Below are 21,924 nucleotides of genomic sequence, written 5' to 3'. Positions count from 1 at the left end.
TCTGCAGCCCCAGAGCCCACGACCTCAGCTGCTCATTTGCTAGAACAGTGGGCCGTGGCCTGTGCCCTGGGACCCTCTCCCTGAATTACTGCTCGTTTCACGAAATCACGATTCAGGCTGGGCACCTGGGGAGAGCTGAGGCTTCACAGCTCCCGGGGGCTCCAGGCGATTCTGACGTTGGATGCCCGGCACCCCCGATGGACGTGTCACAGGTACCGTGTGTCCCGGCAGCCCTGTCCTCAGCCTTCACTGGTGCTTCCAATCCACGTAGATTCAATTCCAGTTATTAGCCTTCCTTCTAGTTTCATTGTAGAAAATGTAGGAAAAAAATGTTGGCATCTCTAGACTGAGAACTGTGCTTTGAAACATAAACTTAAATGTTAACTGTGGAAAGAGAAGCATCCGTTTGCTGGAACACGTTTAAAAGAAACTCGTGGGACCCGGGACTGCCGGCCGTCCTGCCGCTCCCACGTGAGGCCGCGTTCTCAGAGGCTCTGTCCCTGCTGTGTCGCGACGACACAGGCATCCAAGGTCGGGCAGAACACGTGTAAACAGCTACCGAGATGGAAGCGCACGGCAGGCTGGTCCCACTTAGGGGCAGAGCGCACGCTCAGAGCTGGACATTCAAGGCCAAAGTCCCCATCTGACGCCCTGGGGCTCTGAGTCCAGCCGTGCTGGACTCAGCGCTGGCCTGTGACCGACACAGGGATTCTGAGGAGAGGGAGGCGGGTCCAGGCTGAGGCGGGCTCCTCCTCTACCTGAGGACGGGGGTCGGGCCCTCGGGCTAGGCAGATGACCAGGACTCCATCAGCTCCCAGCTCACGTCTACCACCGCGGCGCCCCGGGACCAGACAGGCCTGGAGCCCGTGGTTCACAGCCTCGGGGCCCGGCTGGGTGGTGAAGAGTGAACTTGTTGCTTCCGCATCCCTGAGGGTTACTAGGCAGCAACCACAGGCCCCCCTGCAGCGGCCACAGCACCCCTTTCTTTGGCTCAATCTGTCTGCGGAGCATCCTTGAAACTAGAAGACAGTTCACGAGCAAACGTGCTTATTGACTGACTGGGAGGGACGGGGGCTGGGCTGGTGCGGCTGGGCGGTGTCCCCTCGTGTCACAGGAGGGCGAGTTCCTGACCTCCAAACGTCTGCGTGTGCCTGTGTGCACGTGTGCGTGGTCCACGACATAGTCTGGACGCTGTTAACCTAGTTCGCGTGAAGAAAGGGACTCAGAGCCGCTGGTCCCGCTCGGTGCCCTCAGCCCGGGACAGCAGACGTCACACTCCTAGAGGCAAGGCCGCCTGGCCTGGACTCAGCCTCCGGCGGTGACACACTGTGTTAGCGCCCCCTGGGGGTCGCATGTGCAAACACGAGCGGAGGCTGAGAAACGGATTCATAGCGCGGTGGAACCGGCGGAGGTCGGGCTCCGCCTGCGACCTGCCCAGAGAAGCCTCCTGGCCCTGTGGTCACCTGTCCGCGTCCTCCTACTGGGCACCTGGGGAGAGCTGAGGCTTCACAGCTCCCGGGGGCTCCAGGCGATTCTGACATTGGATAAACCCCCCGTTACCACCAGACCAGCAAGAGCAGTGCAGGGGGATCTAACACGAGTCGGATGCTTTGGTCCTTACAGCGATCTTATTAAATAAGTAAGGCAGACCCCTTCCCACCGGGCTCTTGTTTCCCAGGGAGTGACGCTGTACGCGTCTAAGCAAACCCCTGGGACCCTGGGAACTCCTCGTGCAGGAGATGGGACCTTACAAAGAGGAGCTACTCCCAGGGCACCTCCGCGGGCTGAGACTCAGCACGGGAAGCACCCTCCCTGGACCCACGTCACACACACACGACTCCCGAGTTTTTCATGAACACGTTAATCGTTACAATCATGTGCACTAGTGCGTGGAACTCCACAACAATATTCTGTGGCTCCTGTTCTGGAATCTAAGATAATTGTGTATTTTAATTTGCTGTGGAACAGGGGTATTAAAACTCCCAGGATGGTGTGAAGACCCCAGGGTGTGGATGTGGCAGCTCTGCAAACACAAACCCATCCTGTCTGCAGCTGAACTTCCATCTCTGACCGTTTACACACACACACACACACACACACACACACACACCACTCGGCTGGAGAGACAGGTCCCCTGGTCACTAGCCCAACCTAAGCAGGCGACCAGCCACGAAAGGAAGTGAGGTGATGACTGAGGCTGGTTGCTACGCTGCAGAAAAGGGAACAAAATCCCACAAATTTCTACTAAATGTATTTCAAAATTTTAGACCTTTGAATTATATACCAGGTATGTTTTGAGAGATTCTTGGATAAACTTTTATACTGTCAAAATATAAACTGTCTGCATTTACAACTTTTTTCAACTTTGCAACTCTTACTATTACATGCATGTAACTTTAACACTCAAGTCTGATTTCACATAAACTGAATTTACTATTTTGGTTTGATAACTATGACATCAGTAACAACCTGCAGAGCGCAATTTAAAGAGCAAAAAGCTTGTCGAGTAACTTCACGGTAACACCTTCTATTTTCTGTGGTTTACACCATTCTCAGCAAGTGAACCCGTCAGGAAGAGACTGTGGCCCTGACACCCCTTCGTGGACGCCTGCTGAGACTGTAAGGATGCCGGCAGAAGGTGACAGCCAAGTGACACGCAGTTAGTGCAAAACAGTCACAAACACACTGTCATCTTTACAGTTTTGCTTATTTATTTCATGTAGGTGTTAGCTGATGTGTAAATGTTTTGTGGTCTGTTTCATTTACTTACACAAACTTCCATCAGATGCCCAAACGTCACCGGGCATCCTTCTCTGGCTCCAAACCCACCCCCTTTTGCTAAAGCTCTGGGGTGAGAAGGGACCGCAGGAAACCAGGAATGGGGATATGCTTTCCTTCAACGGGCCAGGAGGCCCCCTGTGAACCCCTCCTGTCATGCCCCACACAGCAAGGCTCATACACCCCAAACCCTCTGGGGACAATTCTGGCTTGTAGGATTTCCCCAAGCAGCACAGAGAAATATCTGTTAACACTGAATTAGCCACTGAATGTGAACTTACCAAAAACAGTTAAAAAATAGTGTTTGTGAAAACAAAACTGTTCCAAAATAATTGCACACACCAGTGAACGAAAAGGCCCATGTCATGTCTTTAGGTCGACATGCCATTAACGCCAAATTTATGCGAAGTTAACAATGCTATTACACTATCACACGAAAACTGAGATTCAGTCAGATAGTCCCATATTAAGACAGCCCAAATAATTATGGACAGGGAAAATGCCCCAGAACCTCCTTGGCTTGTGTGGCCGAGGCCAGGATGTTCCTATCCATGCATTCTGTCCCCTGGGCCCCGGCCTGACCGCACGGCTGGAAGGGACCAGCCATCCCGCCCTCAGCCCCGCCCACCATACCCGCGCTCCCAGGGCACGGCCAGCTCAGCCCTGCTCTCCGAGGAAGTCACTCGGGATGCAGTGGACTCTTCTGAAGCCATAAGACCATTAGACACCCTGAACTGGAAATTTCCAGAAATGCACAATGAGGCATGCTGTCAGGTACAAGAAATTTAAAATCTGACTTCACATGAGATGCTGTTTTTTAAGCCGATTTTTTTTTTTTTTGCGGTACACGGGCCTCTCACTGCTGTGGCCTCTCCCGTTGCAGAGTACAGGCTCCGGACGCGCAGGCTCAGCGGCCATGGCTCACGGGCCCAGCCGCTCCGCGGCATGTGGGATCCTCCCAGACCAGGACACAAACCCGTGTCCCCTGCATCGGCAGGCGGACTTTCAACCACTGCACCACCAGGGAAGCCCCTAAGCCGATTTTTAAAACGTTCAGTACAGAAGTTTAAGACATCAAGGAGGGACTGGAAAAAATTTCAGGTTAAGATCTCCAGTAGATTTATCGAGGAAGTTCTACCCACTCACTTCTACAACTAATGTCAAAATTCAGGAAATAATTTCTCTACTGAGAGTTTATAACTACCTATAAAACCTTTATATATCTGGATTTCAAGATTTAATTTCATAATCTGTCAAAGTGTCACCTTTTGAGCTTCTAAAGCTTTCATATGAACAAATTTTCTTTTCTTTTTGAAATCGGACGAATGTATTTCACTTATCTTGTTAAAATTATGGTAACTATTCACAAACTATTTTCTTAAACCCAAATCAGGAGCCAACAGCATCCTCTTTACTGAACGCTGTGTGTTTAGACAGGTGCGCTGCTCACCCGTCATCCTCCAGCTGCAGCTCCAGGTGTGACAAGACCACGAGCGTCCTGCACAGACGCTGGTTTACAGAGCGGACATCACAGAGAAATAGTGCACCTGCTCCGATAAACCAACGGCATCACGTCCCAGGACACCCAAAGGGTAAAAAGAAGGTGGAACACAGGAATACAATCGATATTTGTATTTGCCATAAAAAAATCTGTTAGTTGAAACAGGTGAATGTTGACTGTTTTTACTGGCAACTTTCCTTCCAAAAAACAACTCAAGGGGCTCATCCAGCCACTGCTTCTGTGGATTCCGACCCAGGGCCTCCGAGTGTCGTCACATCTCTAACTGGATGAAAGGAAAGGCAGCCCCTCGTGTTCTGTCCTGTGGCAGCACCACATGGAGAGGCCACCGCTATGCAGATCAGACCAGGGTGACGGATGTGACAGGGGTGATGGAGGTGACAGGGGTGATGGAGGTGATGGGGGTGACAGGGGTGGTAGAGGTGATAGGAGGTGACGGGGGTGATGGGGGTTGACAGGGGGTGATGGAGGTGACAGGGGGTGATGGAGGTAACAGGGGTGATAGAGGTGATGGGGGTGACAGGAGGTGACGGGCGTGATGGGGGGATGGAGGTGATGCGAGTTGATGGGGGTGACGGAGGTGCCCACGCGTGCATGGCACTGTCCCTCACTCAGTCACCGTCCCCACGTGGACGGATGTCTGGTAGCTCACACGGTCACAGGAGTCCCGTGGACGTGTGGCGACGTGTGCGGCTCCATTTGCTTACAACTTAACTGGAGAGATGGGACCCCCTGCAGGCCCGGCGAGTGCCCTGGTGGACGTGCGGCAAACTCTGTCCTAAAGGCTGGTCTAAGTGCAGTCCAGGAGCGCGCGAGGCTGGATCCGAGGCGTCACTCCTCCTGGGCCTGCCCCTGGCCCTCCTCCTCTGCTGCAGGGCCCTCAGGTCGGTCATCACGGTCAGGGCCTTGCGCACCCACAGGACCTGGAAAGAACCGTGCAGAGACGCGGTCAGAAATGGACACGGGCTGTGTGAAAAGGACAGAGGCCCGAAGCTCCGGCACACACGTACCACGATGACCAGGGCGTTCAGCAGCACGGGTGCCGAGAATACTATGGAGATGAACATGCCCCTCGAGTCAAAATACTGGTATTTCGAGAACAACCTGTTTCAAGAAAGATTTAAAGATCACGGAACGTCACAACATGGCGTTCTCGTGATACTCTCTGTCTCAGGAGCCCCTCCGCACACGAGGACGAGGTGCGGGCAGAGCCCCGCCTGCACACGATGGCGACCTCAGTCCCTTTACGAGGCGACCCTCCTAACCCCGTGGGGGACGATTCCCAGACCCTCCAGGGGCATTGCGGCCCCCATGCAAGCCCAGGCCGAGCCCCTGGAGAGGGGGACACAGCGTGGCGGGGCCAGGCTGCCCCCAGCGTCCCTCTCAGTGGCAGCGCAGGACACGAACTTTACGTCACTGACTCAGCAACACAGTCATCACCCTGGGGCCACAGTGAACAGAGCCCAGCGAGGGGTGGTCAGGATGCGCGTCCTAATTAGAAGCGGAAGAGACAAAGTGGGGGGACGGGTCGTGCGGGGGGGCCGAGGGTGGGCTCCTGACCCAATGACAGGGGTCTGAAGCCGCCGGGTGGGCGCGGCGGCCGGGGCGTGGCTGTCACTCTGCTCTGAGACCTGTGCGGGCAGGGTGCCGAGGGCAGACCCGGGAGGCAGCGTGCTGATCGGGCCACGTCGTCCCCCGGGTTGCGGGGACACAGGGACGGCGGCGCTCCCCTGCTGACTCGTTCCAGCCTCCCGAGGGTTCCTGCCTGACCTGCGAGCACCCCGTCCTGAGAAGCCAGAAGGAGAAGCTGCGGGCCCCGAGGGAGCAGAAGGCCTGGGGCAGTTCTGGAAGGGGGGCCCAGGGGAAGGGTCGACTTTATGGGGTTCACTGGACATGGAGTGGGTTGCCCAGGTGTGTGAGCAGGAAAGGACACGCAGGCGAGGACAGAATGGCCGGTGTCCCGGAAACCAGGGACCAGCGTTTTCAGGACCAAGTAAATCGTGGGTGGATCTCGGGCTCCCCGTCACGGACAAGAGCGCTTCTGTTCGGGGGGCCTCCAGGGCCGACGGTGACCACCGTCCAAGGCTCATCGTGAAGGAGGCTGGGACGTGGACGGGGCTGGGGCTGCTTTATAAGCGAGAGCGGGGGGCTTCCTGGGTGTGTTCTGCTGCTGACGGGGGCGGTCTCACACAAGGTCCACGTGCCCGGGGCCGTTCACCTCCAGTTCATTGCCGCCACTTCATTGATGTACTCCGCGCAGTAGACTAAGGTCACTGAGAAGAAAGCAAGCCCACGTGAGAAGTCGGGACCAGTCCACCGCCACAGCCTTATACATCCTTCACAACGTGCTACGTAACAGAAACGTAACAGAACAATGCCACGTTGGATGAGACGTAACTCCTACTTCACATTACACAGAAAGGAAACCCGAGGTGACACACGAGTCCGGTGGTCTCGGTCAGACCAGGCCAGCCCTCAGCGGAGCAGTGCCACGACCAGGCTTCCTGCCCCGACACCACAGTGGCCGCACTGGGCCATCTGCCGACCTCCCTGCCCCGCAGGTCACACATCGGGTGCAAGGCCGGCAGTGGAACCCGAGGGCCCTGAGACCAGAGCTGAAGGCCACCTGCCTGCACCCTCTGGCTGCCTGGAGCCCCCAGTGGTGCTGGCGGCAAAGACACGGAGGGAGCACCAACCCGAGGGGACAGGAGCCGAGGACAGCCCCGTCGGCCCTCGCAGTCCCACCTGGAGTGCGGGGAGCCCCGCCCAGGGCGGGAGGACCGCAGGCTGGCCCAGCACCAGGAGCTGCTCAGGGCCTGGATGGGGCTGGCGGAGGGGAGGATGGCCGCCAGGAACCTCAGCCTTGTAAACTGTGCAAACCCCGGTTCCTGGGGTGAAATGGGGGAGAGCAATCCTTGACCCCTCCCTCGACGACTGGACCCTGAGGCGCACATCAAGGAAGCCAAAGAAAGGAGACGGGAGAGGAGAAGAGAGGCCTGAGCACAGGGGGGGCCACCTCCCCAGAGGGCAACGTGATGCATCCACCATGCACCCCACTCAGGAGCTGGGGGCGCAGTGAACCAGTCTGTGCTTCGTTTGTAAGACTGCAGCAAATAACATGCAAGTCTTCTGTGGGTGTGAGAATCAAATGGGCCATCAGATGTGTAAACGCGCTTAGACCAGCATCTATCATCCCCACGCTAAAACAGTCACCCTCTGTTCGTCCTTGAAAACAACAAACCCAAACGCAGCACCCAGGTTCACAAAGCTTTTCAAGTATATGGGCTCCTCGCACGAGGCTCTGCGGATGACGCCACCACCTTTTCTGTGCTTCCTGCCTCGGGGCCTTTGCACACATTATTCCCGGGGCTTGCAGTGTCCCTTCCGGCCCTCGAACGCCTGCTGCCTGGCTGGTTCCCCCGCATCCTTCCCCCCTCGGTTTAAACGTCAGGGCAGTGACTTAAGTCCGGCCCCTCCCAGGGTTTCACGGTGCTCCCGCCTTTCCTGCCATGATGCTCAGCAGGGCTGTGGCTACTCAGTGGACGCCAGGGACCCCCAGCCCTACGAGGCTCCGGAGCCCGTCTGTCCTGTCCGCCCCTCGCGGTCCTTCCTAGGGCTCCCACGTAAGGAAGTGAAGTGACAGCCACCCCTGACCGTCGGGACCGTTTCCGGTGCAGGCTTGCTGCCTCGCGCCTGTCCTAAGATGACCTCTTGTTTGGACTTCCCACCTTGCACAAGGCCAACTGAAAAATCACATTTAAGGTGAGTTTTTGGACTTTGTTAAACTACCAAGCAAGATCTTCAGCATCTTCCCAACGTCCACAAGACGAAGAGCCCAGCATAGCCTCTGAGGCCCTGGCCCACCTTTCCTGGCTGAACGTACTTCTAACTAGTCAGCATCAGAATGTGGTTTCTCTGACACCTGACGTCGCCCCTGTGCTCTCACCGGCTGCCTCCGCCCCAGATGCCAGGCCTGGGCCCGACATCTGCTCCTCACCCTAGAAAAGGAGATTGTACTCACCCCTTACACCCCCTACCATGACTTGACCTTCTCTGTGAAACCTTTCTCAACGACTCCCCACAGCTCTGCGTCTTCTCTAAAACCCTGTAGATCTTACCTTCAAAACTGACTCAGGCAATGTGTTATTTTTGCACCACAGCGCTTTCCTTCCTGGTTTGCACTCCCTCCCAGAGCAGGCAGGGCAGCTAAGCCCCCAGAGGAGCCTCTTGTACAGAGTCGGCGTTTCAGCAAACCCAGCTCTCGTTTGTGTAACTGGTATTCAGCACCCTCCCAGGAACACAACACGTGCTTGAGACGCGTTTCAAATCCAATATCCAAAATGTACCTTATCTTTATAGTACCCACAAGCGATCAAAGCAGAACACAAGGCAGGAGAGTTGGGAGGCCTTACATATATATTCACATATATATTCACATATATATTCACATATCACTGAGGCTACAGGGAGAACAGGCACCCGCGCTGCCGCAGCGCACAGCGATCTGAGCCGCAGAACTGTACTCACCCAGGCACAGGAAGTGCCCCACCTGTAGCTTGTACCTCCGCGATGAGAAGCAGGTGAGCAGCAGGCAGAGCACGTGGAAGGCAGCCAGCCCCACGAGCCAGGGCTCCGTCCAGTCTGTCTGCTGGAGGACACACAGCAGAACCTCGTCAGGGCCCACGTGCACTGGACCAAGCTTCACACTGCCTCTCCTCTGAGCCCGTCCCGAGCGCCCGCCAAGCCTCACGGGACACGGGGAGGGGAGGGGGAGCAGGGATCCCCACTGCACCCACGTCCAGGGACTGTCACCCGGCCGTGCCTGGCTGTCCCTCCACACAGGACTGAAGGCTTTCCTACTTGTCGAACAGAACTGCGCTTCAAGCTGGGAGAACCTAAAGACCCTCCTCCACGGGGAGATGAGAAAGCGGTGCCTGGCTGCACTCGGTCGCCCCCAGAGGCAAAGCTACCAGTTCCTCCGAGCAGTGATTAAAGCCTCAGAAACCTGGGCCACCCAAACTGGCAAGATGTGGTTTTCTCCTGCCCTCCAGACAGTGCTGCGACCGCACGTCCGCTCAACTCTAGAGGTGGGCTCGTCCGCACCCTGAACTCGGACCCCCTCCTTGGGGCTCAGGTCCCCCGGGGGCACGGGTGCTGGGGGAGCGGCCCGCGCCCTGCCACTCTGCCCACAGCGGGTCCACGCCACCCGGACCCCCCATCCCAGCCCAGGACGGCCCACCTCGCCGCTCCTCGCCGCCACGAAGCCCCAGCTCTCCCCGCAAACCCCCGACCCCCGACCGCCCCGCACCTCAGCATCCCGCTAGCCCGAAGGTCCTCCAATCTCGTCCCGCCCCGACGCCCCGGCCCCACCGCCACGCCACGCCGCGCCCACCCAGGTACAGGCCCCGCCCCTGCACCCCCCACCCACGCCTCCCGTCCGGCGCCGCCGGCGTCCCCGGCGGAGGCTGGGAAATTTGGAGAGGCCTCAGCCGACAGCGACCGAACTGACGGCCAAGGAGGCAACGACTTACCGTGATCACGGCGGGGATGCTGACGGGGAACTTGCTGACTGAGAATGCAGACGGCATCGCCTCCGGAAAGGCCCTGCCTCACCACCACCTTTTCGTCTTCCCCGCCCCGCCCGGATAGGTCAAGAAGTCCTCTGGTGTCCTCTCGCGTTATCTCCACTTATCGCGATGCCTGCTGTATCCGGAAGCGGCAGGCAACCTGCCATCTCGCGATATCTCCAGTTCCCGGTACCAGGTTCAAATCTCGCGAGATTCCGTGGTGTTAAAATAAATATAAGGGAATTACGAGTAGCTTCCAGCGTTGTTTTTCCCCCCCGAGCTGCTGCGAGAGGGACGTTTTAGTTCTTCCTATGTGGCGGGCTCTCATAAATGGCAGCTCGGAGGACTGGGGGCTAGTGGGCGTCCCCGCCTCCTCCCCGCGCAACGCCTAGGGCTGGGGGCGTGGGGGTATCGCTCAGGAGAGTGACCTGGACCCCTAGGAACATAGGGGTGAGTGACCTGGATCCCGGGGACAGAAAGGGACAGTGTCCTGGACTCGGGCGGGGGACAGAGAGGGAATTGACCTGGACACTGAGGAAAACGGGGGACAGTGACCTGGACTCCGGGAGACAGAAGGGGACAGTGACCTGGACCCCAGAGAGAGAGGGGCACAGTGCCCTGCACGGAGGGGGACAGTGACCTGGACGTCGGTGGATGGAGTGGGACAGAGGGGACAGTGCCCCTGCCCCTCTGAGAAATCAGGGTCTCCAGATGCTCACTCTACCGTCAGCTCCAGAAGTGGGTGCTGATTGCTTCTAGTTCACATGGACCTTAAAAACAAAACGGCCAGTAGTTTTACCAGCTAAATGGCTTTGTTCCGGAATAGAAAGGAATTGCAGCTTGGGACATATAATCTAAGGCAAAACCACAGGCAAGTTGGGCAAACAAAGGACAGGAGGGTGTCATTTTATAAAGAAAAAGGGGGAAGTGGAAAGAGCTGCTTTGAAGGAAAGTCCATTGGAGGAAAGGGAGCGTGAAGGGTGCTGAGGGGTTCCTATTGGCTGGGCAGTGGTGGTTTCTCATTGGATGAGTGGTGACAGTCTCTCATTGGCTGAGCTGTTGCCAGGCGGGGAGAAAATCTTCCGTCCCCTGCCGGTCTTAAGTAGGGACGTTCCTCCTGTTGGGTCTGCAGAGGGCCGGAGTGGTACCTGCCTGAGCGTATCCCCTTCTGCTTCCCGTTTCCATCTTAAATGAGGTTCCCTTTATTTTCACACCAATCAGGGAATCCTGAATTCTCTGTTGATTCAAGACACAGAATTAATGGAATCAATACTTGGCATCCTGCCCTGTGTCTGCAGACTAACAGGGAAGCCCCTGGCTCGCAGGCACTCAGTCAGGTGAAGAGACGGACCCCGTTCTCTGGGTGGACCTGGGGGAGGGTGTGAGGAAAAGGACTGCAGCCTGTCGCCACCTTGAGGGTACTTGGCACCTGCAGAGCGGCAGGGGGGAGGGAGAAAGTGAGCTCATGGCAGGTGGCCTCCCTGACTGGGGAAATCAAGCCAGGATTGAACCCAAACATGTGAGCCAGGCTGCACCAGGGTTTCTCTTCCTTGCTGCCTGAGGAGCTTTCCAGAAACTCCATGCTTGGCAACTCCGGCTTCCAGGGTGGGGAGGTCTCTATGGCGGCCGCCACCATCGCGCCCCCGCCCTGCCCATCCCTCGCTGGATAAGACGGCTCTGTCCTCCTGGCCTCACTCTCCCACAGTCCAGTCTTTACACCGCAGACACAGCCAGCTTTAAAAACATAAATTAGGTAAAGTTGTTTGCAACAAATGCATTTTCATATATTCATAGTTGTTGAATTGAGAGGTTTTAATTTATACCATTTAATTTTAGGTGGAGAAATACTTTTCTTCTGAGAATTATGGAATAACCAAATCTGTTATTTATGACTCTTTTTTTCACAGATTGCCTTTACAAAATTATAGTCATTTAGAAATGTGCTTGTGAAAAGTCTGTAATTATGGATAATAAAACCTTTATAGATAAAATACAACAAATTAATATCTCATCTTCAATTTATATTTTCACTGTTCTGTTAGTGTCTCCTGACCTCAGGGCTCTTGGAGGAGTTTGTAACTACATGGATTACAGGGCACATCGCCATGTGCTGTTTCCATTGATTTATGTTTCTGTCTCAGACATAGGAGACGATGTGTTTATTGACCTTTGTCAAACTCACAACATTTTGTGCATTGCCTGGATACTGAGAATTTTTTAAATGGAAGTTGAGGGTTTAAATCATGTGTCACAATTGTACCTTCATGTGTCACAATTGGGGCTGCCAGGCTGGGGACTCCTCGGGCCGGCTGTGGACTCAGGTCAGCCGTGGGCTCCTAGGTGGGGCAAGCAGGTGTTTCGACTGTGATGGTTTGCAGACCTGGGCTCAGCCAGGTGGGCTTTGGCCTTTGCATGTGTCACTGATGTGGGTCTACAAAGGCAGGGACTGGGGTAGATGCCATCAGATCAGAGACTCCCAACAAGGGCTCGATTTTATACAAGTCTTAGAGTCGTTGTAACCAGAAAACCGTTTGCTTTGGCCTTTGCCAGGCGGCTCCAGCTGTAAAGGGGGGTTTCTGGCCCAGCAAATCGTGCCCTCCGCCATTCTGCAGGAAGGGCCAAGGGGTGAAGCCGGGAAGCCCTGGACCGTCCAGCAGCATACGAGTCACACCTCACACCCCAGGGCGCCTCCAGACAGAACCTGGACGGGGGGCGTCTCCAGGGCCCAACCTGCTGCATAGCCAGCACTGTGTTCTTTCCTGTGGCTGCACTGACGGAACACCCGACAGGGGGCTTAAAACAGCAGGAGACAGCCCCTCTCAGTCTGGAGGCTGGAGGTCCAAAGCCCCGGGGCAGCGGGGCCAAACTCCCTCAAGGAGGGGGGCAAGGTCCCTGCTGCCTTTTCAGCTTCCCACGGAGGGTGGCAAGCCCTACATCCACTGTCACATGTGCCCCCACCTTCTCTTCTCATCAGGGCACCGGTCACTGAGTCAGGGTCCACCCTCCTCCAGTAGAGCCTCATCCTAGCTTGATCACATCTGCAAAGACCCAGTTTCCCATAGGCTCCCATTCACGGGGACTAGAGCTTGAACATATCTTTGGGGGACGCAGTTAACCCACAACCTGTGTAACAGATAACTCTGCCACACCCAAGGGTGCCTGCTCCGGAAATGGACACAGCAAGTGGGAGGAAGGGGTTCTGAACACGGTGGATGGGAAAAAAAGAAGGAAACCTCAGGAGGAGCGGACACAGCAAGTGGGAGGAAGGGGTTCTGAACACGGTGGATGGGAAAAAAAGAAGGAAACCTCAGGGGGAGCTCAGCTTTGTAGGTTTCAATTGCCACTATCTTAGGGAGGGAGTAATATATGTCCTCCCCTCCCCGAGGATATGATACCTGTGTTACGGAACTCAGGTCCAGCTGCCTGCTGCTCAGAACTCAGTCTTCAAAAGGTAAGTTTTGGTGGAAATGGGAAACATTGCTTTTAATCAGAAAGCCAGCAATCTGGGGAGAAGGTGGACTGGGTATCCCCAAAACCAACCCCGAAGATTCTGCCCGGCCATGCAAGCTTTTAAAGGGAGAGAGGGGACGTAATCTCAGTTAAATCGTGGAGGTAGGAGATCAGACTCATCGCAATCCCCCACTGTGTGCAGGCTGTCGACTCCGTGGCTCGCTCTTTAGTTGCTGTCTTGTTCACAGTTTGTTCACAAGATTCCTGAAAGGGGAAGCTGGGGAAAGATCTGGTCATCTGTTAATCACTTATTCTTCATCTTTACTTCCTTGATCTACGGAAGGAAACAGCAGATTAGGCAAGGCTTTGTGTGACCAAGAGATTTGAAAGGTGTGCTTGGGTCAGAGTCAAGCAGAGCATGGGGTGGCTGGTCTAAGTTTAGTGACAAGACAGAAGGGGCCTCCTGCAGAGAGCTCGTTCCTGCCGAAAGCTGCTGACACCTGCATCATCTCAAACTGACCTTCTGGGGCCTCTTAACTGACTTCAGTCCCGCTTCACAGGCCACAGCCTTCCTCATCTGAAAGAGGTTGACAGGATGGGGTGTAGCTGACCGCTACCAGAAGCAGAAACCTCTGTGTCGACCTATTACTTAAATGCTCCTAAACCACTGAGGGGATGGATGTTGTGGATTCACTGTGCAGTGAGGAAACTGAGACTCAGGGAAGTAAATACACTGCCTAGCGTGACAGCCAGGGAGACAGTCCGGATCCGGGGGAGACTCAGCTGATTCCAGAGGCTATTACTCTTCCGCCATCGGCCTCCTCCCAAATGGTCCCCTCTAATTAGAAAACGCTTCTTTGCACAGGAGACAGCTCTTCCCCAGAGTAGCAAACCGTTGGCTTAATGCCTGATTCTCTTCACAAGCACAGCCTTGTCTCAGAATGCAACTCTCCAACAATTCTGCAGACCGACAACCTGCCTTTCTTGAGTTGACGTTCGGGTCTTACGTCAGGTTCAGCTCTCCTCTAAGGCAAAGCTGGAGTTGTGGGATGAGGGCCAGAAATGCTGTGACTGTTAAACCATCTGTCCAGGTGAGGATTTGGTTAGAAGACGGAGCTGTTTGAGAATGAGTCTGCCATCCTGCAGTGACTGCTCTCAACTCTGATGTTGGATGTTTATACTCAGGATTTACTACCCTGACCTGTCAGGGAGACGGGCTGGAGAAAGCAACGACTTCAAAGGCAGTTTTTCTCCTCGCTAACGATGGCTTCTTACACTAGGGCACAAAGAGCAGGGTTCTCGGCTTCCTGCCAACGCCGGCTCCAGGGCAGTGTCGCTGGAGAAGGGCCGAGTTAGAGTAGCTGACTGTGTCTAACGCAGGGCAAGCCGGATGCCTTAGCAGCCGCTGTTCACTCCTCCTGTTCCTATGACAACCCGCCCCGGGAGGTGACCGGGTCAGCTCTCTGGGCTCCTGTCCCCTCAGGGAGCTCGCTGCCTTCACAGCAGCCACCGGTGAGTCCCTCTAAGAGTCCAGAGCCAGTGGAGAAGGCGTTGTCGGTGTCGACTGAAAAATAATGCACAACCTAAAAGTTGAGGATGATGTTTATTTGGCGGACAAAACTGAGGACTTAAGCCCAGGGCGCAGCCTGTCAGTAGCGCTGAGGGACCGCTGTGCAGAGGTCGGGGAGGAACCAGGATCTACAGGGGTTTTTGCCACAGAGACCAGGCAGTCGGAACATCAAAGATGACTGTTCATTAAAGAAAACCAGACATCTCAGGTTAATGAATTCAGCCCTTTTCTATGCATGGGAAGAGGCAAGAGTCTGGGCTCACCGGAATCGTTCCTTTGATCCGCACCTCAGCTACCTGGGGCCAGTGTCCTGTGCTTTCCCATCCTGAGTGCCCTCAGGGGGCACCGTCTTCAGGGAGTGGCTGCAGGGGCTGAGGGCGTGGCAGTGGGCATCCTCAGGGCTCACCGTCCGGCAGCTGGAGCGGTGGATGGCTTGACGGCTGCAGCATCGTTTGTTTACTGATACGGCAGCAACATTATTCATTCACGTGGGCTTTCCTGTGCTCGGCCGTGGGGTTTATCATCTCATTTATTTTTCAGACATTTGAGACAAGTAAGATATAATTTTAAATGCAGTTGTTAAACACAAGGAAATTTCCACCTCTGCTTCAAGCAATCATTGGCTCATTTTTGCCCAATTAATGGGCCAAAGACATTCTGTTGAGTATCTCTCACCTTATTCATTTAGGGGCAACCGCTATTGTCCTGGTGCCACAGAAGGTCAAAAGCCCCAAGGCATGAGGTGCAGCCAGGAAAAGCCTGCTTGTGAAGCAAGCAGAAGCCAGCAGGTGGTCACTTCTGGGCTTTCAATACGCAGATAAGCCTTCGGGAGTCCTTGAACGCTAGGGCCGGCGCTCTGCCACGAAGATTGGTGTTGGGAGGTTTGCGGGCTCCTGCACTATGGAGGCGGCAGGGTTCCCCAAATATTACACCCTTCTTACTGGTGTAAAATGACAGCGTGACACGTGGTGATCAGTTCACACTGACGTCTCCTGGGACATTTAGAGAGGCTGAAGATAGCCTTCACGTGGGACATCTTAACCCTTCTGTGAGAGCTGCCAGATGATTTTCTGCATAACATTCTGCGTGGGCTGCCGTAACAAAATACCACGGACCAGATGGGTTAAAGGACAGAAATTCACTCTTACAATCCTGGAGGCCGGAAGTCTGAGGTCGGGGTGTCCACGAGTTGGTTTCCTCCGAGGCCTCTCTGCCTGGCTTGGAGACCACTGTCTTCTCCCTGTGTCCTCACCTGGTCATCCCTCTGTGCCTGTCTGCGTCCCAATCTCCTCTTCTTTTAAGGGCTTCAGCCATGTTGGACTACAGCCCTCCCATGTAATCTCATTTTACCTTAAGTAAAGGCCATATTTCCAAATATCGTCACATTCTGAGGTTCTGGGGGTAGGACCCCAACACATGAATTTTGGGCAGGCACAACTCAGCCCATAACAACTCCCGGGGGGATCATTCAGTGCAGAGAGAGGATCTTTCATGTCCTGTTTTCTAATGTGATAAAGCACTGGGAACAGTGGAATGAAAATGGACTTTAGATCAGAGGAAACAATTTGAATGTGAATTTTTCCCTTGTTGGCTGCATGACCTTGCGACTATTAGTTTTTAATTATCTGAGCACTAGTTTACTCCTGTGTGAATGAGCACACTAAGGCCTTTCTGATGTAATTTTTTGTGGACTGTAATGATACGCCTTCACTGCCTTGCCAAGTAATGCCTATTACTATTTCTATACTGTTTTATCCCAACTATCCCCAGGGCATCTTCTTTTCAAATTTCTTTTAATGCATAAGATGGATATTCTATCTGTTTCCAGCTCTTTTCTGCACATGGGGGAAGCCGTGCAGATGGAGGTGAAGGGAGATACATCAGGTACTCTCGTCATGACAGTGCCGTTTCTTTTATTTTGGGGACGGTGTTGTTCTAAATAGAACATTGTATTTTATTTGCTTCTTTGAATTCCATTGCACATTGAATATTGCATCTTGGAAGAGGTTTAAAGGTCTGAGACTCTACAGCCAGTTCGTATCCAATCACTGTAACTCTGTAATTCAAATTATTGCTTCTAATGTAAATATTCCTGCATTCATTAAACATAAAGTATTTACACAGATATTCTATTCTGAAGCTGGAGATCTAGGTTGCCTAATAAATAGGTCTGTTATTGAAGATGTGAACAGCATTCAGCTTTGCTTCCTTGAGTTTTTAACTTGCCAGGTTCATGTTTCTCTTTGTCCTAAATTGCCTCCAGTCTATTCGAGAACATAGGATGTACGGTTACTCCTTGGAAGGAGGTAGACAATTCTGACCAGTGACAGGAGGCAGGTGTGAGTTGGGCTTTTACCAAACCCTTTTCTCTTCTTCCTGGGCACCAAGCTTATCCCCGCCTCCACGTGGTCAATGGCAGTGTTAACAAGGACTTTAACCCAAAAAGGGAAAAGGAAGTGATCGATTGAAGGTCAAACTGGGTGTGCACAAACCTTGGGAAGAGGGCTGCACCTTCTGGTTGTGTGTCTGTCACTTGGCAACACCTGGCATCCGTGTTGGGGTCTGTCTGGGTTCCCAGAGTCCCTTCCCGGCTCCTTCGGTTGTCCTGAGTCACCCTCTCCTCCAGCTTCAGCTCATGGAAATTCCACAGCTCTGCAAAGGAGGGGAGAGGGTGCTTGGGGGCCAGCAGGAGTCAGCAGCTGGAGGCCCCGCTCGGGGAGTCCTCCTTACACCCGACTTCTGGGCCGTGTTAGTGGCTTGCAGGTCGCTATATTCGTGCGTGATCGTTGTAACTTTTCTTCAGTTATTGCTTTGAAATCATGCAACTTCCAAGAAGCATGACATTTTTGTTATCGCAAACTTTGTGATTAGAGCTGCTGAGTTTCAATAATATCTGAAGGAATATCATAAGAAGATGAATGCAGTACCTAATCTAGAATACAAATTTACAGTGAACACAAATGATAGTTTGTTTTGAATCACAGATCTCCCTCCACACACAAATCCAAATGTAATTCTGCATAGTATGTCTCCGGATTGTTAGTTGTGACCTGGATGGAAGGATTAATTAATAATATGGTGGTGATGCACCTTCTCCTTTGGCAGCAGAGTGAATTTAACTATTGAGAAGCAGGGAAAATTGACAACATACTTTGATGGGTTGGTCATTTACTAAAAGCCAACTGGATACATCTTTTCCTTTTCGACAAAAATCAAGGTTTCTGAAGCTGCTATCCGTGGTGGCCTCAGAAGCTGCTATCCATGAAGCTCTGGAAATCACCAAGTTTCTTCTTCCGTCTGTTTACATGGAATTTTTCTGCAGAAAATGTCTAAATCCTTAGTTAAATTCTCAGAGTCCATGGAGAAAATCCAGTCCATTTTCTGGTTCCCAGAGCTTACGTATCCTGGACTTGTCTGCTCTGTTGTTTCCCCTACGATGCATCTCCTAGTGTGATGTGAGCTGGAGCCCTTCCCGGGGGCACACATCCCTCCACACTCATAAAACAGCTGAAGCGTAAATGAGGAATGAAATGAATAAGGTCAGCCCGCTCAAGGCGAAGCAGAGCGCCACGCGTCTTGGCAGCTAGAATCACCGCTAGGCGTTCGACCATCCCCAGTGAGAGACAGCCAGGGCCACCCTCCTGGCTGGAAAGTGCTGGATCACACATTTCCTCATAAGATTATCAACAGCACCCCCTTTTGAGTGCAGAACTGTCTAGCTTGGGATGATAATTATACAGTCACTGGGAACATGATCGGATCAGCGAATCCAACATGGCTTTACCGTTTTGCTGTAAATGAGTTATTTTGTCAGAAGTGATGTTTTATGTGAAACTGTGAACGGTGGATGAAGTGGTCAAGACGTCCAGAGTTGGCATCAGTGGAAGAAGCACCGTGAGCCCCGGGCACCCAGTTTGAGGGGATGTTCGTGCGGCTGACCGTTGGGGGTCTGTCACCTGTCTGCTTCCTGTGAACATGCGAGTCGTAACTGCACGGGCAGATCACAAAGGGGAAAGGGAGTGGCCATGGTGACCGTCCACTGGCTGGAGGGACGGTGCTGACTGAAATTCCCATGTCCTCTGACACGGAGGCTTGTCTGCCGAAGGGACTGCCTGGCATGTCAGCCTATCCTTTACAGACCAAGGTAAATCTTCCTCAAACTTCACCTTCACCAATCCTCCATTTATTCTTCAAATCTCTGTGCATCTGACACAGGACGCGCTTGAAAATCCAGGTCCACCTCTGCCTACAGCCGTCTCTCCTGTGAATGCCCCGTTTAGGCAGAATCCCCTTGTTGTCCCCATGGACGAAGCAGCAATAGGGTAACGGATTTTCAGCCCTACCAGGGGTCAGCTGTGTCAGCAGGTAGAGGGCTTTGGAAATGAGGACTGTGGGGAAACGCATCGCATGCATTCAGACACTGACTTCGTTCCACAGAAAATCTGCCGGTGGTGCTTAGAAGTCTCTTCCTTTCCTGCGACTATTACTAAGTGATGCTTCCTTATCACGTGCCCACAGGCTACGTCCTGTCGTTAAAAAGACATGGAATCTTGCTACTGTCTGTTCCCTTCACTGCTTTCGTGGTCTTTGAATTAGATGCACTGAATCAGTTAATATTTCATTGGTACAGGGATAGAATTAAAAGAGAAAGGCCAGGTTCCTTTGCTTGCAAAGGTGCCGTTTCATGTCTGCTCTGTTCTGGGCTGAAAGACGTGTCGTTCTCCCTGGAGACAAGTCTCAAAAAATAAGCAAAACAAAACGCTCGCGTGAAAAGTCACCGTCTATAAATCTACTCCAAATCATGTGTGATAGTTCGATGTTTTAAGCAGTGTTATTGTTAAATAATGTTTTATCAATCATCTATTGTTTTCCAGTGGCTGCCATAGAGAATGCTTTTGCTTTTTTATCGTGTGATATTTTATTTACAGGATATTGAATGTAAGTGAGTGTTAATACTCACCTTTTCCAAGAGAGCCTGAAACTGAGCAGTTCAGACCTGAGAAGGTTAGAGACTTTCTTTCTCTTGATTTTAAAATTCCTCTGTCCCATATGACTTACAAGAGCATATTTTTATTTTCTTTATCCTCTATAAATTTACACTGAACTCAATTTCATCATTTTAAGAGTGAAGCCTATCCTAATACTACCTCCTGCACACAGCCACAGAGAGTATTTATTGAAAAAAAGGATGTATTAAACCATTTTATGGAAGCTTTACCTGCAACAATAGCCTTAAGTCACATTTTCCTTTCCTGATGGAGGGCAATGATTTCTCCTCTTTGTAGGTGATATTAGCTTCTCTACAACCTCCCCATTGACTTTAAGGGAGGATCCAAGCTTTTTTTTCCTCTATAGTCTATTATGTCTTAGTTTGTAATAGAATTCAAATTACTTATGCAACAGTAGTACTTATTTTATTTCATTTACATACTTGCTTTTCATTGAGGAGTATAGGTGAACTGAGGTTTATACACCTATTTAAAATTCACTCTGGCATAAATGAAGGTTAATTTAGAATTCTGACAGGTCCTAAGGGTCAGATCTTCCCTCTTGCCAGGTCCCATCTAATATAGTTCCCATTTTTCCCTGGGAAATCTACCACAAAAAATCCTCACCCATTCTTATAGGGTCTTTTACTTGCCGTTTTCTAGCACCATCAGAGTGTGGAAAGGTAGGCACCAGCGCCTCTGGCGTCTGAATTGCCTGGACTCCCAGTGACACTGCCGGCTGCTGCCCTCGAAGCTGCACAGACTCACTCCCTAGTGACCTGGAGGGTCTTTGTCTCAGGTGGGCTGTGATCAGAGTGATGGGGGGACGTACTTGCCTGGTCTTCCGGGGCGGGGTGCAGACCCCACTGTCCTCTCTGAGGAGCCTGGGGAGGGGCGAGCAGCATGGAAACACGGGCAGGATGCTGCAGGCGAGGCTGAGATGCCTCCACACATGCTGATTCCTGGTCAGGAAACCACGCTGAGCAGGACGGATGCGGGGCGTCCAGGTCTCTGGTACCGTGTTCTGTCAATGAGGGTCCAGCTGCTCAGCACTGATTGCAAAGTTACTGCTTTGTTGGAAACAGCCATGAGAAGCATGAAGTTATATATGCCTGGTAATGCTTCTTGTACTGGAAGAAGGAAAACCATGTCCTCATCATAAGTGGAATTTCCAAAACCGCCAGGAGGACGTCCTCATGTAGCTGAAGTAACTTACAGACGATACGTTTACACCGAGGGAATGTATCAGAGGTCTCATCATTCCTACACATTATAAAGCATGTGGAGAACGGCCAGCTGACTCACACTGATGGCACATGGCCGCTACACACATTGCTCACGTTTGCTAAGAGTTCCCTCGGCCCAGGAATTACCGACCAGTTTAAAGACCACGTGAAGCACAGCTTCAGACAGTTGATGTTCCTCATTCATGTTCTCAAGACTCAGCAAAAATGTTGGTATCTTACATTTTGTATACAAATTTAATGATCATATCTTTTCTAAATAAAAAAAAAGAATATTATACCAGAAATTGAGACTTTGGAATAATCAATTTAATTGTCAATACACTCATGCCCTCTTTTAAATTTTAATGTGTTGTATACATTTAAGAAGGTATAGAGTCTGACATTTTAAAAGGAAATTGTATGTATGCAACATTAGTTCTGAAACTTCTTTTACCCAGACATCTTTTTTAATACGAGGAGGGAATTTAACCAAGTCTTAAAAAATGTGTTGCTTCAAAAATCAGAGTCACTGCAGGAAAAAAGAGTAACACAGGTTAGAGGGGAGAAAACGGGGTGGGGGAGAGAAGAGAGAGGCAGCAGTCAGACGAACATGAGCTGTTGTTCAGTTAAATCGCGTGTCACAGGGATACACACAGTTCTTGAATCATCTCTGGCATCACCGTGGAAACCTGCAGGACTTTCTCTGGAGAGGGGACCACACCCCCTGCAGGCAGCATTTCGTCCTTTGGAAAGCCAATCTGTTAGGAAGTTAAGCTTACCATTTTTCTCACATGTTTTAATTTTTTCCCTGAGGCCAAAAGTATTT

The 21,924-nt window shown here is 52.4% G+C and overlaps 1 protein-coding gene across 2 annotated transcripts; it reads right to left on the bottom strand.

Moving 5' to 3' along the window:
- Window positions 1-4,395: 4,395 nt before the first annotated feature.
- Window positions 4,396-9,961, bottom strand: TMEM18 (transmembrane protein 18). 2 transcript variants are annotated; one of them, XM_027113884.1, is made up of 5 exons: window positions 9,829-9,961; window positions 8,825-8,942; window positions 6,516-6,570; window positions 5,308-5,401; window positions 4,396-5,220 (listed from the first exon to the last, which is right to left on the bottom strand). In XM_027113884.1, the coding sequence occupies exons 1-5, from the start codon at window positions 9,883-9,885 to the stop codon at window positions 5,008-5,010; spliced, it is 537 nt and encodes a 178-aa protein (XP_026969685.1). In that variant the 5' UTR covers window positions 9,886-9,961; the 3' UTR covers window positions 4,396-5,007. The 2 variants fall into 2 exon arrangements, with proteins under 2 accessions (XP_026969685.1, XP_026969684.1); XM_027113883.1 differs by having other exon boundaries at window positions 8,825-8,945; window positions 9,829-9,960.
- Between the last annotated feature and the right edge of the window lie 11,963 nt (window positions 9,962-21,924).

The sequence above is a fragment of the Aethalodelphis obliquidens genome, unplaced genomic scaffold (assembly GCF_003676395.1).
Source record: "Aethalodelphis obliquidens isolate GAN/ISIS:26980383/991018 unplaced genomic scaffold, ASM367639v1 scaffold12, whole genome shotgun sequence".
Taxonomy (NCBI): domain Eukaryota; kingdom Metazoa; phylum Chordata; class Mammalia; order Artiodactyla; family Delphinidae; genus Aethalodelphis; species Aethalodelphis obliquidens.
Note: the sequence above shows the minus strand (reverse complement) of the source record. Positions and strands in the feature narration are given on the sequence as shown.

What these genes read in the sequence shown, in the direction of transcription:
- TMEM18 (XM_027113883.1), bottom strand. Translation starts at nt 9,885, where the DNA reads ATGCCGTCTGCATTCTCAGTCAGCAAGTTCCCCGTCAGCATCCCCGCC. An exon ending in GCATCCCCGCCGTGATCACG is followed by an intron (nt 8,946 to 9,828) that starts GTAAGTCGTTGC and finishes TGTGTCCTCCAG; the next exon opens with CAGACAGACTGGACGGAGCC. An exon ending in TGAACGCCCTGGTCATCGTG is followed by an intron (nt 5,221 to 5,307) that starts GTACGTGTGTGC and finishes GGTTCTTTCCAG; the next exon opens with GTCCTGTGGGTGCGCAAGGC.